The sequence below is a fragment of the Pangasianodon hypophthalmus genome, chromosome 15 (assembly GCF_027358585.1).
Source record: "Pangasianodon hypophthalmus isolate fPanHyp1 chromosome 15, fPanHyp1.pri, whole genome shotgun sequence".
Taxonomy (NCBI): Eukaryota; Metazoa; Chordata; class Actinopteri; order Siluriformes; family Pangasiidae; genus Pangasianodon; species Pangasianodon hypophthalmus.
Window position 1 is genome coordinate 22,272,951 of NC_069724.1, and position 17,568 is coordinate 22,290,518.

At 37.9% G+C, this 17,568-nt stretch overlaps 2 protein-coding genes across 2 annotated transcripts; both read left to right on the forward strand.

Moving 5' to 3' along the window:
• The first annotated feature begins 517 nt into the window (after positions 1–517).
• Positions 518–13,534, forward strand: zgc:92275 (cholesterol 7-desaturase nvd). The gene is made up of 8 exons (XM_026929223.3): positions 518–983; positions 5,095–5,283; positions 5,761–5,939; positions 6,201–6,326; positions 6,738–6,857; positions 8,860–9,036; positions 9,731–9,916; positions 11,291–13,534. The coding sequence occupies exons 1-7, from the start codon at positions 548–550 to the stop codon at positions 9,890–9,892; spliced, it is 1,389 nt and encodes a 462-aa protein (XP_026785024.1). The 5' UTR covers positions 518–547; the 3' UTR covers positions 9,893–9,916; positions 11,291–13,534.
• A 717-nt stretch (positions 13,535–14,251) lies between these two features.
• On the forward strand, positions 14,252–17,306 carry LOC128320432 (E3 ubiquitin-protein ligase RNF186-like). Its single transcript, XM_053240279.1, has one exon. The coding sequence runs from the start codon at positions 15,807–15,809 to the stop codon at positions 16,698–16,700; it is 894 nt and encodes a 297-aa protein (XP_053096254.1). The 5' UTR covers positions 14,252–15,806; the 3' UTR covers positions 16,701–17,306.
• Positions 17,307–17,568: the final 262 nt, after the last annotated feature.

Genomic DNA, 17,568 nt, shown 5'->3' on the forward strand with positions numbered 1-17,568 from the left:
GTGCTTTGGTTTTCCAAATGTGCATTTGAAGCTTTTTAAATAAAAACTGTAATTTTCCTTGTTTCTTTCTTTTGTAGGCCTGGAAATCTTTTAAAATAATTCAAGGGTGTATAATTGGACCTTATGGACCTGTACTCTAAAAGCTCATTAATGGTGCCACCACATGCACTTGCTAGGTATAAAGGCATACAAAACATGCACCCTTAATGGTACCACTTCATTGAGGAAGAAAAGTACAGGTTGGAACCTTTATTTCTGAGTGTGCATTTCTGAGTAAGATATTTGCTGGTCCTCTAAGCACACGAATGAAATGTTATATTTTAATACTGCTTGTGATAGTCGCAGTAACACAGACAATGGTGACCAGGATGTAAGCATCAAAACACAAAAACGCTCGTGTCTCACCTAGGTTACAATTTAATATTGAGGAAAGGCGTGACGTCACGCTTTGCAAATAACGCGGAGAAGCACGAGCGCTTTGGCGGTAATTGATCTTTACGCCAGTGTGACAGTGTGACAGTGTGTCATGCACTGATCGAGCTGCATCATGGAGGGTTCCGTGAGCTCACGGCTCGTTAAGGTGTTCGCCGGGGTCGCGATCGCTTTCACAGCAACCGTCCTGATGCACGTGCGAGACCCGTCCGACGTGCTGCTGGACAGTGGTTACGGTTACCCCGAGCTGTGGAGGAAAACCGGCCTGGCCGGAGCTCCGGCGCGTGCTGCGGCGTGCATCCTGGCGGGCGCTCTGCTTCTGGCAGCAGGCTGGCTCTACCGGCTCCTGTTCGCTCCTCTGGAGCTGCTGCGGAGTCCGGACGATGTGGGATACGTGGCGGAGGACGGGCGCTCCCGAGCGCGTGCGGCCAACGAGGTGCGGCGGAGGCGCAAGACCGGGGAATTGCCTCCGGTTTACCCGAACGGCTGGTACCGGATCCTGGACTCGCACATGCTGGAGCGGGGAGACGTCAAGAGCGTGACCGTGTTGGGTAGGTAGGCTGTAGATAACTAGCAGAACGACGTGCGCGAGCTTTTCACGCATTGCGCACTCCAGCACGAGCGTGGGAAAACGTGATTCCCATGTCGACGCTTTCCTCCAAAAACATTCACAGAACAGGAACAGATACAGGCCCAAAATGTGATGTGTACTTATACTGCTAATAATAAAAATCTGATCAACTTCAGTAAAAGGTCTACGCAGTCAGAGACTCATCACTGAGCCACTTGATTCACTGAATCTTTAGAGGTTTTTTTTTTTAAATTATTATTATTATTTTTATTATTTTAATTTCCCGGTGATTAGCGCATCCCTCTGAATCTAAGCTGCATGTGCGCGTGTGCGTGCTCGTGTGCGCGCGCTTGTGTGTGTGTGTGTGTGTGTGTGTGTTATAAAAATAGCTCTCCTCACACAGTTTTGCAACCATCTGCCCGTTTTGAGGTCACTTCAATAACTGGCACTAGCTGCTCATGTAAGGAGTCAAATTGAGATCTAACAGTAAAAGAAAATGACTCATGAAACATGAAGCCTCAGTCTCAGTTGCAAAAATATTTAGACATTCCAAACTCATGGTTTTTGCAATAATTATACTGTAACACCATATTCTTTTCTCTTGCTCTTTAGTAGTAGTGATGGCCATTTCGACTCTTTTCACAGAGTCACTAATAAGAACCGACTCTTTCGGCTGCCAAACGACTCATTGCCACTTTTCTCTAAACCGGACAAAAATGTGACCAGATTGGTTTGACTATTGTTCTTCTCTGCTTAACTATGGCGGAAATTCTTCCATGAAGTTTTATTGTCACAAAATAACTTTATTTTGCTTTGCTTTGTATAAAATGTGTTTTTAAAATGGTACAATCAGCAAATATGGAGTCAGATTGAAATCTTTACTGGTGATGGATAAAGAAACATGAAGCCTCATTGTTAGTTGCAAAAATATTTAGATATTCCAAAAAGGCATATTTTTTTGCAAGAGGCCTAATTCTTTTATAGTACCACATTCTTTTTTCTTTTTTTTTTCTTTTTTTTTCATTTTTCTCTAACCCGAGCAAAATTTGTGACATTTTGAACAGTCGCTGTTCTTTTTGATTAATTACAGCTGAAATCTGTCCCTGAAATCTTTAACAAAACAACTTTGCATTGCATTGCATTTCATAAAATTTAACAGATTGTATAATCCGCACACCAAATGTGTAAATTGACAAATCAAACTAATATCCATTTATCCTGATAACTAATTGCCTGATAACTTTGTACTACATACAGTAACTGAAGTTTCAACAAGCAGCAAGGCAGTGGATCCTCTCTGTCATACTGCCTCATACACACAGCTGAGAATCAAACATAAATCTCAATGTTCACCTATTAAACATTAGCTAGAGATCGAGGAGTAACCAATGCCAACTAGAAACATGTGTCAGAGCTGTGATCAATGCAGTACATTTACACAGTGAAGGTCAGTTTCTGGCAATGTCAGAACACACCTAGAACCTGATAAATATTTTTTATCAGAAAATAGGCTTCATGACACAGTGTTCTCATTGGACTTATTTTGTACAAATACGTTTTTTAATAAAAGAGTGATTCTGAAGTTCTTATTTGTTGAATAAATGAATTCATAATATTAAAAAATGTTGTTCTTTTAGCAGGTTTATATTGCAGTACATATTACCATATTATGACTAAATAATACTATACAGTATTTCTCCTCTTACAGCCTCAGAAGCACATTGCTTATACAGCTAATAAAGGACATTATCCGAGACTGACTCGTTATTCTTTGTATGTTCTGTTTGCGTCAACATGACCCATGTAGAGTTTGAATTAAAATCAGAACAATAGTAAACATGGTTTCTAAATGTATGTGTGTGAAAATAACTCTTTCATAACAATTAACTCCAATGCACATGAAAATATAAACACATTCATATTTCAGGAGATAATATTCAGTTCATTTTATAAAGTGAAATCTAAGCATCAAAAAAGGACTAACATTTCCCTAACATGTGCACACCTGCTATCATGGTAATTTTCAAATGTTGTTCATATTGCTAATAATTCAGATTAGGAATAGCCATATTAGGAATTTTAAGGTCTGAGTTAATTATTAAAGAATATGCATATCAGGCTATTCAGACAGTTTTACGTATTTGTTATTTGTCAGTTTAAATGTGATGGGGTAAAAAGCTAAAGTGAGCATCACCATGGTCATGCAGGACTAAAGATCTGCTGACTCCTGTCGTGCCACAGATACTGCTTATATTACTGACCGAATGTAACCTCACGGCTGAAAATTGAGGATTAAGCTGTTTGAGTTTGAATCTTGTCACCAAGGCAGTTCAGCGCCTTTAGTTACCTCACGTGCTTTATTCTGTTTCGCTCTGGGTGTGCGTATCTTATGGAGGTTGCTTTGGAGAGAACTTTTTGTGCTGTAAACATTTTTGGGAACCTTTTCTTTTGTTATTAAGCGACTTGAATGTATCCTGGTTGCTTAGAAACGTCATGTTTCTCCCCTGGATGAGCTTGTAGAAGATCTGACTGGGGGGTCTGATTCACAATACAAAACAATACAATATAAGATGAAGCCTGGTTTAGAAATTTCTAAAGAAAAAAAAAAAAAACAATCCATCCTGAATGATGTACATGTCAATATTTGCAATTGATGTGTGATTTTCAGTTCTGCAAAAGATTTATTTTCTGATTCCTAGTTGATTTTTTTTTTTTTTCTTTCTTTCAACAACATGTCTATTTCACTTTCACAATGATTTCCGACATTACCCACAATGCCATTCAACTACCTGCTAATAGTGGTTCCAGTGGGAATTCTTTATGTAAAGAGAGTGCTGCGGCAGTGCTTTATTCCTTTATTCTGTTGTTTATCTATACCCTCTGCTAAAATAAATAGCCTTTAAAGCCTTAACTTTAATGCTACTTCTGCCATCACGCTTGTCATCTTGTGCATCCCATATCCAAAATAAAGACATATATAGACAATTAAATGTTTTTCCCCTTTGCAATAATAAAGATGATGCTCCTAAACTTAGCATAATCGAATAATACACCATGTATTCCTATATCTGTACACGCTAGTGAGTGAAGGAATCATGATATAGGCACACAGTTTCTTAAATCATGATATAGGCACACAGTATCTTAATGACAGTGTTGTATTTGAAATGTGGAAAAGTATCTGCATTTAAAAGTTCAGTATCATGCTTAATGGACTATGGATATGGGATAAGTGGTTACAGGCTATGAAAGGATAAATTAATAAATAATAGTTTTACTGCATAGTGCTGTAGAGGTGTGTTAATATCACCCTAGGGATGGTTCACAGGGAATATTATTTAATTATGGTTTAAGTGGTAAGAGAGTAGTTATTGATTGAGACGCTTCCAGGAAGTGCAGAAATAAAGAGACAAGCTACACATGTGTCACAGGTTTATGGAGAGTCAGTATGTTAGAGTCAGAGTGACATTCAGTAGGGAACTGTCACAGACTTGCTCTGCATTTCAATGTATTTAAACTTCTACTATTTCTTACTATCTTAGTATCTATCTATTTTTCAGATCTTTTTTTAACTGAAAAATGTCATAAAATAGTTCTTTTTATAATAGTGCATGGTGTATTCTTGAAATGATTTTTCAGTTTCCCAATGAAATAAATATTTTACTTCTTAAACATCAGTAGTTTTTTGGTTTTATTAAGTATGCAATTTTATGCATATGTAAATAGACAGAGCCTCATTTGCATAAATAAATGTACATTACATGTACAAGTTTTAAGAATATCTGTAATCAACTGGCAAGGATTGATTGTCATATATATTGTTTGCCCCAGAATTTGCCCTATTCACCTGTAGTGTCTTAATTAAACTGTAATTTAATTGTGATTTAATGCCTTAAATCCTGTGTAGTTTGATATTCATTTGAAGCGTGATCACTGGCCCACTGCTGCCCTCTTCAGATTACTTTGGGTGGAACACTGAAGCATGGTTACTTTTTTGTTAGATTACTGAGAATAGCATTGGCCAGATTTCCAGAAGAAGACTAGACTGTCTCCTCTGTTGTAAGTTCCCTGTTTGCTGTTTGTGTTCTCAGGTGAGCAGGTGGCTGTGTTTCGGGGTCAGGATGGGAAGGCCTATGTGATGGATGCCTACTGCCCCCACCTAGGGGCCAACCTGGCTGTAGGGGGCCGAGTGGTGGGCAACTGTATAGAATGTCCCTTCCATGGGTGGCAATTTCGAGGAGAAGATGGGAAGTGTGTCAGGATCCCATATGCTGAAAAAGGTAAGGTAATAGATAGATAGATGCATGGATGCATGGGTAAAAGGATGGACTGATGAATAAATGGATGGATGGCTGGATAGACTGATAAAGGAATAGATGGATAGATAAGTGGATGGAGAAGGGGGTGGATGGATAAATAGTTGGATGGATGGATGGATGGATGGATGATAGATAGATGAATGCACAAGTGGATGGATGATTAGATGGTTGTGTATGTGAACATTGGATAGATGCAATGACTGGTGAATGAATGGACAGTTGAATGCAAAAACAAGGGGATGGATGGATAGATGGGTAGACAGATGGGAGATGGATGAATAGATGGATGGATGAATGGGAGTATGGATGGATGCCAAGTGGATATGACTGGATACTGGTACAAGTATATGACTGGATAATATCCATCTATATTGCTAGCTAGTTAGCTAATGCTGCTAGTTAACTCTGTATCATGTGTGTGCGTTTTTATATGTACAGTTCCGGAGTTTGCTAAGGTGCGCTGCTGGCCGAGCTGTGAGATTAACGAGCAGATCTTGGTTTGGTTCCACTGTGATGGAGAGGAACCAGGCTGGACGGTTCCTGAGCAGAAAGAGATCACCAATGAAGAGTGGGTTTACCGTGGACGCACGGAGCACTTCATCAATGCTCACATAGAGGTAATGTTGCATGTTTAAAAAAAATATTCACCAGGCAGCAAGATGAACATTTTTTTCCCTAGAAAATTACATGATAATTTTAGAGCAGCAGGAACTGGTCCACATTGACAAACTGAGGCTCTATAGTTTGTGTTATATCCCTAATTCCACTGAAAGTAAATTGAAATAAGTAGTTATGCTTGAGAGATTTTAAATTAGATTTATGAAAAAAAAAGCAGAAGGATATTACACTTCCTCCTAACCCTCGTTTAACCTCCTTAGGAGATACCAGAGAACGCTGCAGACATCGCTCACCTGGCCCATCTCCACACACCAGGTATCGTGAGTGGCGTGGACCTGCGTTACACCAACAGTAAGACCTGGGAGTTCATCCGCCATGACTGGAAGGTGAGCAAGCCTTCATCTGGAGTGTCACTGCAGACTTTTCTTCTGGTCCTACATGCTCCTACATCAATCACACCATTCCATTGTGTATTATTGTCCTATAACAGCATGCCTCTCAGTGTCTTATTACTTACATAATGCACAGTGTGGTCATGAACTTACAACTTAAAGGTCAGATTAGATTACAGATTGTATTTAATCAACAGCTTAACAGGAGCTCCTTTAAACTCAACCTTCCAGTTATTAATACTGACACCATAATTGCCTTGCTGCCATATAATAAAATTTCTGACATTTGCTTAATGACTCATCATGTAGTCTGGTACGGGATGATACAGTCACAACACTTCTTGTCTAGCCATCATCTTGTTCATTTAAATGTCTTCACTTCTACATGAGTGTGTGTTTTCTTAGGTGGAATGGAATCCAGAGCCAGAGCCCAATAAGCACTGTTCTCAGATGTTGGTGAAGCACGCTCTCACTGTATTCGGACGCCACTGGCCTCTCTTGGACGTGAATGTGGTGGCCAGACAGGTAATGACATAACTGACTGGCAGGGGGCAGCAGCGGGTCATAGAATAGCTTGCTGTTACAAATGAATGCTGTTTGAGTGCTGTTTGTCCATAATTCGCAGACTACTTTCAGAGCTGCTGGAATGGAAAATTAATCAACACCTTCTGAGCAGTCAGAATTGAGAATTTAACAGTGCTGTGGTATAATCCAGCGTTACTTACAACAAAAAAAATGCTATAGACTTATGACAGAGAATTGTTAGCGTTGGCAAATTGCGAAACCTCTGTTTAGTAGTAACAGTAAATCTACTTCATTACACCACTCCGACATAGACGTATGATACATAAATTGTTAACATTAGCAAAGTGCCATTGATTTCATAATTATAACACTAGCAAAATTCTGTATCTCTAAAATCTATGTAAATGTACCTTCCAATATTATTACCTCGAAAGGTCACATGACCAGATATGCGCATTGTCTCAAGCTCATGCAGGAAATGAAACACATTGCAGGTCAATATGAGCTCAAATATCATGTCCATAAAAATGGAATTGTGTTACTGATGATCACTGGCCTACTTCATATTAAATGCAGCTACCAGGTTCATGAGCAGTGTAACATAAACCAGTGTGTGTGTGCGCAAAGTGTTGTACAGTTCTGTTGCTGTTCCTTGTAATGTGTGTAGATGGATTTTGCATTAATTCTCTTCTGAGCAATATTTTATCAAAGACCAAATGTTCCAAAAAAAATCAGGATGAGAATCTTTCTCCAACATGAGTGTAAAGACTTTAATGCACTGCCACGGAAGGAGGAGTTTTTCACATCTGCCATTCACACACAATTTACCTTCAGCATTCGCTTATTTGTCTCTGTGTGTGATTGTGTGTGTCTTTGAAAAGCTCTAGCGTGTAACCATGGTGATGCTAATTATACGCAGTGATATGTGGGAGACGTGTCAGTGCTCAAGGCTGCACAGGAGTGTGTGTGTGTGTGTGTGTGTGTGAAGAAATGAAGCTGAAGGCCGTTTGACTGCACGCAGTGTTGCAGTCACGTTGTCCATGATAGAAAATGTGAGGAAGGATATGAGGAAGGAGAAGGACAACACACTGTTAGGATTCTGTGTAGAACTTTTAAGGGTTCCAAACCATTCAGAATTTAACCCTTTTATTAAGTGTGTGCAGTACAATATGTAAGGAATAATACTCCTGCATGTTGTTATAGGAAAATAATCAACGTCAAGGTGGTGTAATGTGGCCTGACGTGAAGCAGAGTTACTTATACTTCAGCAAATTGTCAACACTAACATCTTTTTTTTTTTAAATCAAATAAAGAATGACACATTGTTTTTTTTATGCATTTACAGTTACCTTTAAATTTGAGGAATGTCCATGAAAGTTAATGTTATGAGTTATGTTATAGCTATAAACAGTCATTCTATCACTTGAAGTTAATATGACAGAAAAGTGTTTGTTACAGAGGAAATGTAACATCTTCTCTCCTGAAGACTTTCCCATGGTGGAAAAAGTGACTGGTACATTTTCATTTCCATTTATGGCATTTGGCACATGCCCTTATCCAAGAGTGACTTACATTTATCTCAGTTTATACACATGGGCCTTGCTCAAGGGCCCAGCAGTGGCAGCTGTTACAAAGTGCTTACACTGGATAAGATAATGTTAAGAAATCATCTCCTTACAGATAATATCACCATATCAATTATGGCGATTATATGTTTTTCTTTGTTCTTTGTTTGTTTTCTTTGCTGAATGCATTGTTACTATAGAAACTATAACATATTCATACAAGCACATTAATATAAACCTGTGATATGAATTACAGCCAGAACTACACTCAGAACTGAGACCTCAACAACTTTGTGATATAATGTAGCATTATTACAAAAATAAATGTCATAGGCGCAAGGCATGAAGCTGTGTGTTGAAAGATACAGTGATGCAGTATGCACGTATACGTTAAAAGTCCTGTTAGGACTGACAGGAAGTGTGTGTTTTTTCTGTAGGTTGGTCCAGGTGTAGTGTTCCTGCTGTTTAATCACAACTTCTTGGGCCGTGGTGTGATCTTACACTGTGTGACCCCAGTGGAGCCGCTGCTGCAGTGTGTGTCACACACCATCTTCTACCAGAGCAACATTCCTCCACTAGTGCCAAAATTCATCCTGCGCGCAGAGTGTATTCAGGTAACTTGTTCCACACACCTCCTCTGTATGACCTCACTCACAGCAGTGTGTGTGTGTGTGTGTGTGTGTGTGTGTGTGTCAAAGGAATGATTCAGTGAAAAATCTAATTTAAACGATTTCCCATTTACTCTACATGTCATTGATCAGGCAAAACATGTCTGTTATCCCAATATTCACACTTATTTAGGTTTGGACTGGAGCTATGAGAATAGTGTAGCTCATAAATAAGGAAAACCTGCCCAAAATTATAGTGTTATAGTGATCCAGTGACTTATGTACAGTAGTTTTACAGTGATCAATTGTCTTGTATATATTTTAAAGTGAACCAGTGGCTTAACATAGTTTTACAATGATCCATTGTCTTGTGTATTTTTGCAGTGATCCAGTGACTTATGTTGTTTTACAGCAATACAGTGCCTTGTGTAGTTCTATAGTGATCCGGTGACTTACATATGTCCTATATATACTCACATATGATTGTCATATACTTACAGATGTATGTCCTAGTAACGTCTTGGTTTAGACATCAGCAGTGAATAATGGCAGTGAGTAATTAATTTTCTGTCACATGGGAGCTTGAGAGGGATCTAGAACAATAACATGGCATGAAAAATGAAGTGTTCAGGCAGTCGAACACTGCGGTTTTTCCTAATCAATAATCGAGCCAAGTGATCAGTTGTCTCTGTCGTGGCAGTTTGAGCGGGACGTGATGATTTGGAACAATAAGAAGTATATCTCTAAACCGTTGCTGGTGAAAGAGGACTCAGCCATCCAAAAACACCGGCGCTGGTTTAGTCAGTTCTACAGCGAGAACAGCCCACGTCTGCGCTTCCAACACGACACACTGGACTTCTGATCAAACACATGGTCTGGACTCAAGGTAACTTTCACCTCTGACTGATAATGAGATCCATGAGTGACAGAGAGAACTAAGAACACTATACCGACAGTGTCATAATTACTTTTCAGTAAAAAATGCAGAAGGGTCCACTCCACAATATGGTTTTATTTTTATCATTCATTTAACAGTTACACAGTCAAATTACAAAGTGTGTCAGATTAAATCAATTTATCAACACTCTCGTATAGGATTGCATTATATTTCGTTAATTTAAGTCAAAATTAAAGTCAAAAGACTTTCATATTGCCTGAACGTTTAATGCATTATGCATTATCACCACACCTCTGTCATTTCAGTTATTTCATCTTTTATTTATGATTATTATTTAAGTCGACTTCATCCTTGACGGTGATAAATATTAAAACATCTACAGCGACAGCAAATTGATGCCTTTACTGCAGTCCCTTGTCATCACTGTCAATGTCAATAACAGAAACGATATCTTTTTTTCAACAGTTTGCCTCTTTTTTCACTTTTTATCTTTTGTCTTTCCTCAGGTATGAATATTAGGAGTAGATTGGAAACAATATTGTTAACGTGTTATGTAATGTAATATAAAAAAGTGTAATGTTGATGTTTGAGATCAGATTTAATAAGCAGTGGGATAAGCAAAATTCAAAGTAACTTTGGACCATTTTAATTAGTCCCAAAATGTTCACACAAAACGAAAGGCGGGTAATTTTTCTGACTGGTACAAATAATGGATAATGAAAAAGAGAAAAAAAGGAGATACAAAATTTTCTAATGACAATGAGCATGTTCTCAAAACAAATACAGTGTATTATGAAATATAAAAATTATTGGATAACACTTTCTATGAAGCCCATCTTTATAAATCTATATACCTGTGCTTATAATTCTTTGTACATTCTTATAAATGTTGGAATTAATTGTTTCCATATAGCATTACGGAAATAATTATACTTATAATGAGGACAAATTTACATATTCAATTTACTTGGAGGACTCAGTAGTGATATTTTAAGTGATTATAATCTTTTTTATAATTGTTAATACGTATTATAGCTGCTTTAGTATTATGCACAGGTCATTATTACAGGACATGGCATTATAATGAATACTGACACTTGTGTTACGACACTGATTATAATTAGAAATTACTTAAAATTATTAAATTAATTAAAGATTTATGAGGCATTATTGGAGACCAGGAAAAATGCATACAAAGAATCATTCCCAGGCTACAAAGAATTCTAATCACATTGATAAGGATTTGTGAATATGGGCTTAACAGAAAGTGTAACCATATTTTGGATTGTTATTCACCCATGTTTCAGAGTACCTCAACAGTATAATAGCTGTTATGTTATTATCTTTTTTCCTATTATACAGATGTTATGCAGTTGTTCGATCAAATGATGAGGACAGGATGCTTGCAATGGATCTGACAGATGAAAAAAAAAATCCCTTCCCCGTCCTGAAACACATTAGCAGATTATATCAAGTTGCTCAAAGTAAAATGAGCCCCTGATCTTAAAATATTCAAACGTTCCACAATCAGAACTGAAAATCTCAAAAACCCAAGAGGATGCCATGATGGTAGCAGCTTATTTCCTTCCGCTTTAAGGACCAAGCTGTCCTTGTTAAAGTGCCTGAGAGGACTGTGAATCATTGAGCAAGTGCTAACTTTCTCTCTCTCTATGAGAATCACTGTTGCTTGACTTTATTGCACTGTAATCAGGGGAAATCAACACGTCACAACACATCGCAGACTGAAGAGCTCTTCCAGCTAATGCAAGCAATAACAGCTGACGGGCCAGAAGACGAACTGAAGCCACAAGACCCAATCATTTCTACACTGTGAATTAAGAGGATGTCCTCTTAGTATTACAAAAATACAGTGCATGAATTGGTGCACCAGTCTCTGTACTTACATAAAAACACAGCAACACTGATTCAAACAAGTGTGTATCATGAATGATTCTATACACGCATCACTGTATGGTAAGTAGTATACTGTATGGTATACTACTTGCATCTCTTTCTTTATTAGTAATGCACTATTATTTAGAAATGATATCAAAGGAGGCTTGGTCTCTATGCCTGTCTGATAGAAACAACTCTAAATCATATTATATAAAATCGTTGGTGGCTTTAAAAATATCTGCGATATACTGGATAATTAATCTTGCATCAACATGCCCATTGTATTATCTCAGAATGGAAGGTATACAATGATCACAATTTTTCATGAATTAAAGATTGACACATCATACTTTTTATCCATTTGTACTTAGGTTTAATGTTGTTGAACATCTGCAAAACAAGATTACTTACTTTATAACAGAAAATGTTACTGAGAAACCACAAAGCCCTCCGTCCTGAAGACTGTGTCGGAAAACTTAAACTTACAAAGCACTGACACTGGAGACTCCTTCCAAAAATGATAAATGTCTCCTCACAGAAAACTTAACGCTAAAGAGTACATTAATATAAACCTGTGATTTGCAGGTTTATAGTTGCAGCTGCTACTATACGCTGTGGTATAAATGTCTGTATAGTGCAAAATGGCCAAAACGTTTCATTTGGTGATATTTAGACTAAATAATAAATATTTCAATATTTCTACACTGTAGCTACATATCACTAAGTATATAGTATAGTATATGTGTGGAATATTCCTTCAGTCTCCATTGAGTTGTATTATTTTTCTATTTCAGTCTGTTTTCACTGCACTGAATGCCTTCATTATAGTACGTTAGAGCATGCACTAAAGGTGTTTAGTGTTTGATAAAGCTCGATAACTACAGAATTGTTATCTAACCCCTTTTTTTAATCAGCAGGCATTTGTCCTTGTGCATTGCCAAACTACTTGCTGTTGCTCATTTGCTTTATTTACAACAATGAGAGCAGTTTGTGCTGCAGTTATACAGTAAAAATAGTACAGCATTTTCCAGCCTAATCTCTGCCCAACATGTTTGTAGCATACGACTAATTACCTCAAACTATCATTTTTATACATTTCTCTGGACAAAAAATAACAGGAACATTGTTTGGTAGATACTCACTTATAGTAGACATCGAAGGGCAGTTTCTGAATTTATCAATAAATGTTGAAATAATCCTACAACTATTACACCAAAGGTCTTAACACATACATTAGACAGTGTCACAAAACTTATTGAATGTACCTCTGTGTACTACTTTTTTTGTTTTTTTTTTAATTTATGGTATCCTTGGCTCGTCAGGCAGAAACTGAGATCCATCTCTAATTTTGACAGAAGAATTCATTGACATTCATTGACAGTATTGAATCAACTGCCCTTAGACATATAAGCTTATATAGATCGCTTATATAGCATTTTTATACTACAGTGTAGTTGAATGCATGATTAATAATATGGTGAAGTTTTCTGTAAGAAAATGTTTATTAGACATTTATGGAAGGAGTCTCCAGTGTGAGTGCTTTGTAAAGGTCCGTACATTTCCAACAATAGAACTACATTTTATAGCTGCTATAACGTAAGCGATAACAGGAGCCGACTTGTTTTGCGGATGTTCCATAACGTTAATTGTCAATATAAATGGATAGAAATGTACAACTTGTACAACTTGTACAACTTAATGAATCAAAAATGTAAGCACTGGCAAATTACTTTGGTATTTATACATGCTCTTACTAGAAAATAATCACACAACCCTGTCATTTTTTAAAAAAAATCCTTACTGACAAATATATTGTTTTTAATGTTAAAATACTCTAAATGAGTGATAGTATGGTTAGTTCTCTTATTTCATAGAATTCCTGTTGTTGATATTACAAACTTTTTTGCACCATAATGCTTTGTGTATTGATGCACATGCATCTGCACAAAACACTTTAGTCTCCATTTCCGAACGTTCTTTGTGGTAAAATAAACATGAAATCAGTCATGTATAATTTTACAGCTGTTCCCACTGAGCGAGAAGCATCTTGTGGGTCTTGGGCAACTTATTTCAAGCAAGCGGCAGCGTGTTATCCTTTTAATCTCTGTGGTTTTCCATATTGCTTTATTAAAATATCAGCTATGCTTTCTACTGCAGGATTGTGGGTACTGGATGGAGGGAAAATCTTATTTCACAAGTTAATGACCCATTAATAATGTCTTTCAGCAGCTCTTATCATAAATCCCAGATTGTAAGCAGGTTTAACGTTATTTGTTTGGTACCTTCTCTGATCATACTCATTTCATAGTGTCCTAACACTAAGTAGTGTTAATTAATATCTTATGTTACAACATGATCAGCCCATTATGATAAGTGCCATATGCTGTGTCTGAGCCTGTGAATACATTTCATATGTCATTTAACTACACCGAGAGAGTGAGTGAGAGAGAGAGAGAGCGGTGCATGATGGGTTATTGTCCTGAACATTATGTCAGCATGCAGATGTTGCCCATTTTCCTGATGAAATTAGCTTCTGTACAGCATCAGTATCAGATACAGTGTATTCAGGGTGCCTACGCTTACACGCATGACTGCACAGCCTCTCTCTCTCTCTTTATCTTTCTCGCGCTATTTGTGTGCTCTGCGTCTGTGCAGGCAACACAGCGAGGCTGAGAAATGCACCGCCACAGGCACTGTGATAAAGCGAGCGAAACAGTGTGCTCTTATTGCCTTGTCATCTAGATTGATTTTATAAATCTGCAGGTGTTTGTTCAGGGCGAATCATACAGGTTTCTATAGTGTCTTCTGTAATCTATACATGCCATAGAAGGGAAAATACATTTAAAAAATTTTTTTTAATTAAATTGATTCAAATGGGCTTTTTTTCCCCTTAAAACCTGCAGGAGAGGTTTCTAACATACCATAGACGTGTATGTATCATGTATCACTGTTAAAGAAGTCTGCCATGTTTAATACATGAAAATGCAATATTACAGCACTGATTGTACAATGCAGTATATTTACATTTATTTAAAATGATTATGCTTTGAATATAAAGACCTTTTACTGGAGTGAAATTGTAACAACTGTATGTACACTGACTGCACAAAATATCTATCTATCTATCCATCTATCTATCTATCTGTCTGGTTTTCCTATACGCCAATCCATTGAATCCTTGATCTATCCATGACCCATCCATCCATCCATATATTCATCAACATTCTACTCCTCATTCTCTGACCTATCTAGCCACATACTCAGCAATCCATATACTTGTTAGTCCACCTGTCCATTCATCCATTCATCTACTACCCATCCATCCATCCATCCACATATCTATGCATCCATCCATCCATTCACTGATCCATCAGCCATCCACTTATTTATCCATCCTCCATCCATGCATCCATCCATCCATGTTCTACCCATCATTCTCTGACCTATCTATCTGTATCTACCTTTCCATCCATCCATCCACCCATCCATCCACTTATCTATCTATCTATCTATCTATCTATCTATCCAATTCCTCTTCAGGAAATATTATGCATATCATTAACAATATTTTTGTAAATGGATGTCGAACAGATTCTCAAATAAACCAGTGAACCTTATGTTGCTTGAGGCTCAGATCTTCTGCCCCCACTCATTTCCCATAAGCATACGCAATTCAGAAAAAAATAAAATCGATATGGAAGAGAAATGCAAGCTTTTTCATGCTGACCTTATTCTTTCTTTCAGAGGTCAGCACCTTGACCTCAGTCCCACAGGGCTTTCAAACAGCTCCACCTTTTTAGTGATAAGCAAGCTAGAATAAATAATGCTCCTTCCTTCTACCTCTACACTGTAACCTATGCCTCAACAAATTTGAAACTTTACAGAAGTTATAAAGGCATTACTGGGAAAAGTAAAAGGTTTTAGTGAGCTACTTTCCAAAACAGGACACTTTTTTCTGGAATGTGTTTCTCTCTCTGGAGCCATGGACCCTGAGGTGTCTGAGTCTGGAAATCTAGATCAGGAGAGAAAACTTGAATGTACCTGCGATTCAGATTCAGTAAATCCCTGTGTTCAAATACTTTCAAGTCATCGTGATCAAGGAATAACACAAGAAAGCACAGGGAGCACTGGGATAAAAGAGGAGATATGTTTGAGTGTTGAAACCCCTATGGTTTCAGCTACAGATGGACTAAACATGAGGGACATTCACTCAGGAGAGTGTCTGGCTGAAGAACCTTTGCTTAATGAACATTTTAATAACCTACATCCTGATGAAAGTGAGCACACAGTGTCAAGGACAGAGAGGACAGGTGGTGGGATCAGCAGGACACCTGGCCATTTGAATCAGGAACCTACCGACTCTGCGGTAGACGAATGCCCGATTTGCACCGAGCCCTATCACACCCAGGGTGACCATAGTGTTGCGCTCCTAAACTGTGACCATACCGTGTGCCAGCGCTGCTTGGCCGTCATGCTCAAGCGGGCAGCGGACTGCTCTCGAGTACAGTGCCCCCTGTGTCGGCAGAAAACCCCACTTCTACAGTGGCAGATTTACAGGCTTCAGGAGGATGTCGCATTCTGTACTTCTCATCCTGCAGATCTCTCAATCCTGACGCCGCAACCAGAACCAGAAGTCAGCACAGGGTTCTGTTCGAGTCTGGAGCAGTGCTTGCAGGTGCGGGCTGAGACGGCTCGAGTATGTGGATGTTTTGAGCATCCTCGTGGACTTATACAGGCCATCCGGCGCATACAGAGACGCTGCCGTTGCTGCTATGTGACATTGCTGGTCATACTATATATGGTAGAGCTGAGCTTTCTGATGCTAGTCTTTCTGCCCGTCCTCGTACTTGTACTTCTGTTCACTCTCGCAACCTAGATTGAGGACAGTGACCCAGTACTAAGGAAAAGCAAGGCACAATTGCTTCCTTTTGCAGAATGTGTGAATTTATAGACATAAACAGACTTGACAAATGCACTTAAAGGAGCACTGTGTGATTTTTGAGCATCCTGTAGCTTGCAAAGCATAATTCAGCTGTTCTTTCCACCCAGTCTCCACTCCCTCTGTTGAAATCACACATTTTTTTCCTTCAATATGATTCATTGACCTGTTCTAGACGTATTATTAGAATAGAAATATATTGTAAGTATTTAAAAGGATGGGTGATGAAATTAAAGCGGCAGTATGTAATGTTTAAGCGTGTTTATATACGTAATACATAATACATAATCATAATTTTAAACATGTCTTGACTTTAGAGACAGTGCAAAATAGAAATTATAGCACTATTTTTGTAATGTGACATGTTTCAGAGTTTAGGGGGAAGGTAGAGCTGAATAATAACACATAAGATTATTGCTTAACTTTTTTTAATGATACTGATTGTTCGTCATATTGATGAATTCCATACAATATGAACAGAGACACGAACTAATATGATAGAAATTGTAATAATTTTGACTGGAAGATGGGCAGAGCTGGGCAACTTTGTTCCATCTGGGGTGGATCGTATATTCTTTTAAGTATAAAATGATATGATTATCGCATGTATATAAACATGTTTAAATATTGCAGACTGCACCTTTAATTACATTACCCGTCATTTCATATACTTAATTTTAACCTAAAGAAGCTGAAGATTAAATTACGCTGTGCCTAGAGAACAGGTCAATTTCATATCCAAGCAACAAAATGATTTAATTGTTTATTTTTTTCAAGTCAACAGAACCTCAGTTGTCGCAAATAT

Excerpts from the sequence above, each read along its gene's own strand:
- LOC128320432 (XM_053240279.1), top strand. The coding sequence starts at position 15,807 with ATGGACCCTGAGGTGTCTGAGTCTGGAAATCTAGATCAGGAGAGAAAA.
- zgc:92275 (XM_026929223.3), top strand. The coding sequence starts at position 548 with ATGGAGGGTTCCGTGAGCTCACGGCTCGTTAAGGTGTTCGCCGGGGTC. Across the intron at positions 984-5,094 it reads CAAGAGCGTGACCGTGTTGG|GTGAGCAGGTGGCTGTGTTT; the intron begins GTAGGTAGGCTG and ends TTGTGTTCTCAG. Across the intron at positions 9,037-9,730 it reads TGCGCGCAGAGTGTATTCAG|TTTGAGCGGGACGTGATGAT; the intron begins GTAACTTGTTCC and ends CTGTCGTGGCAG.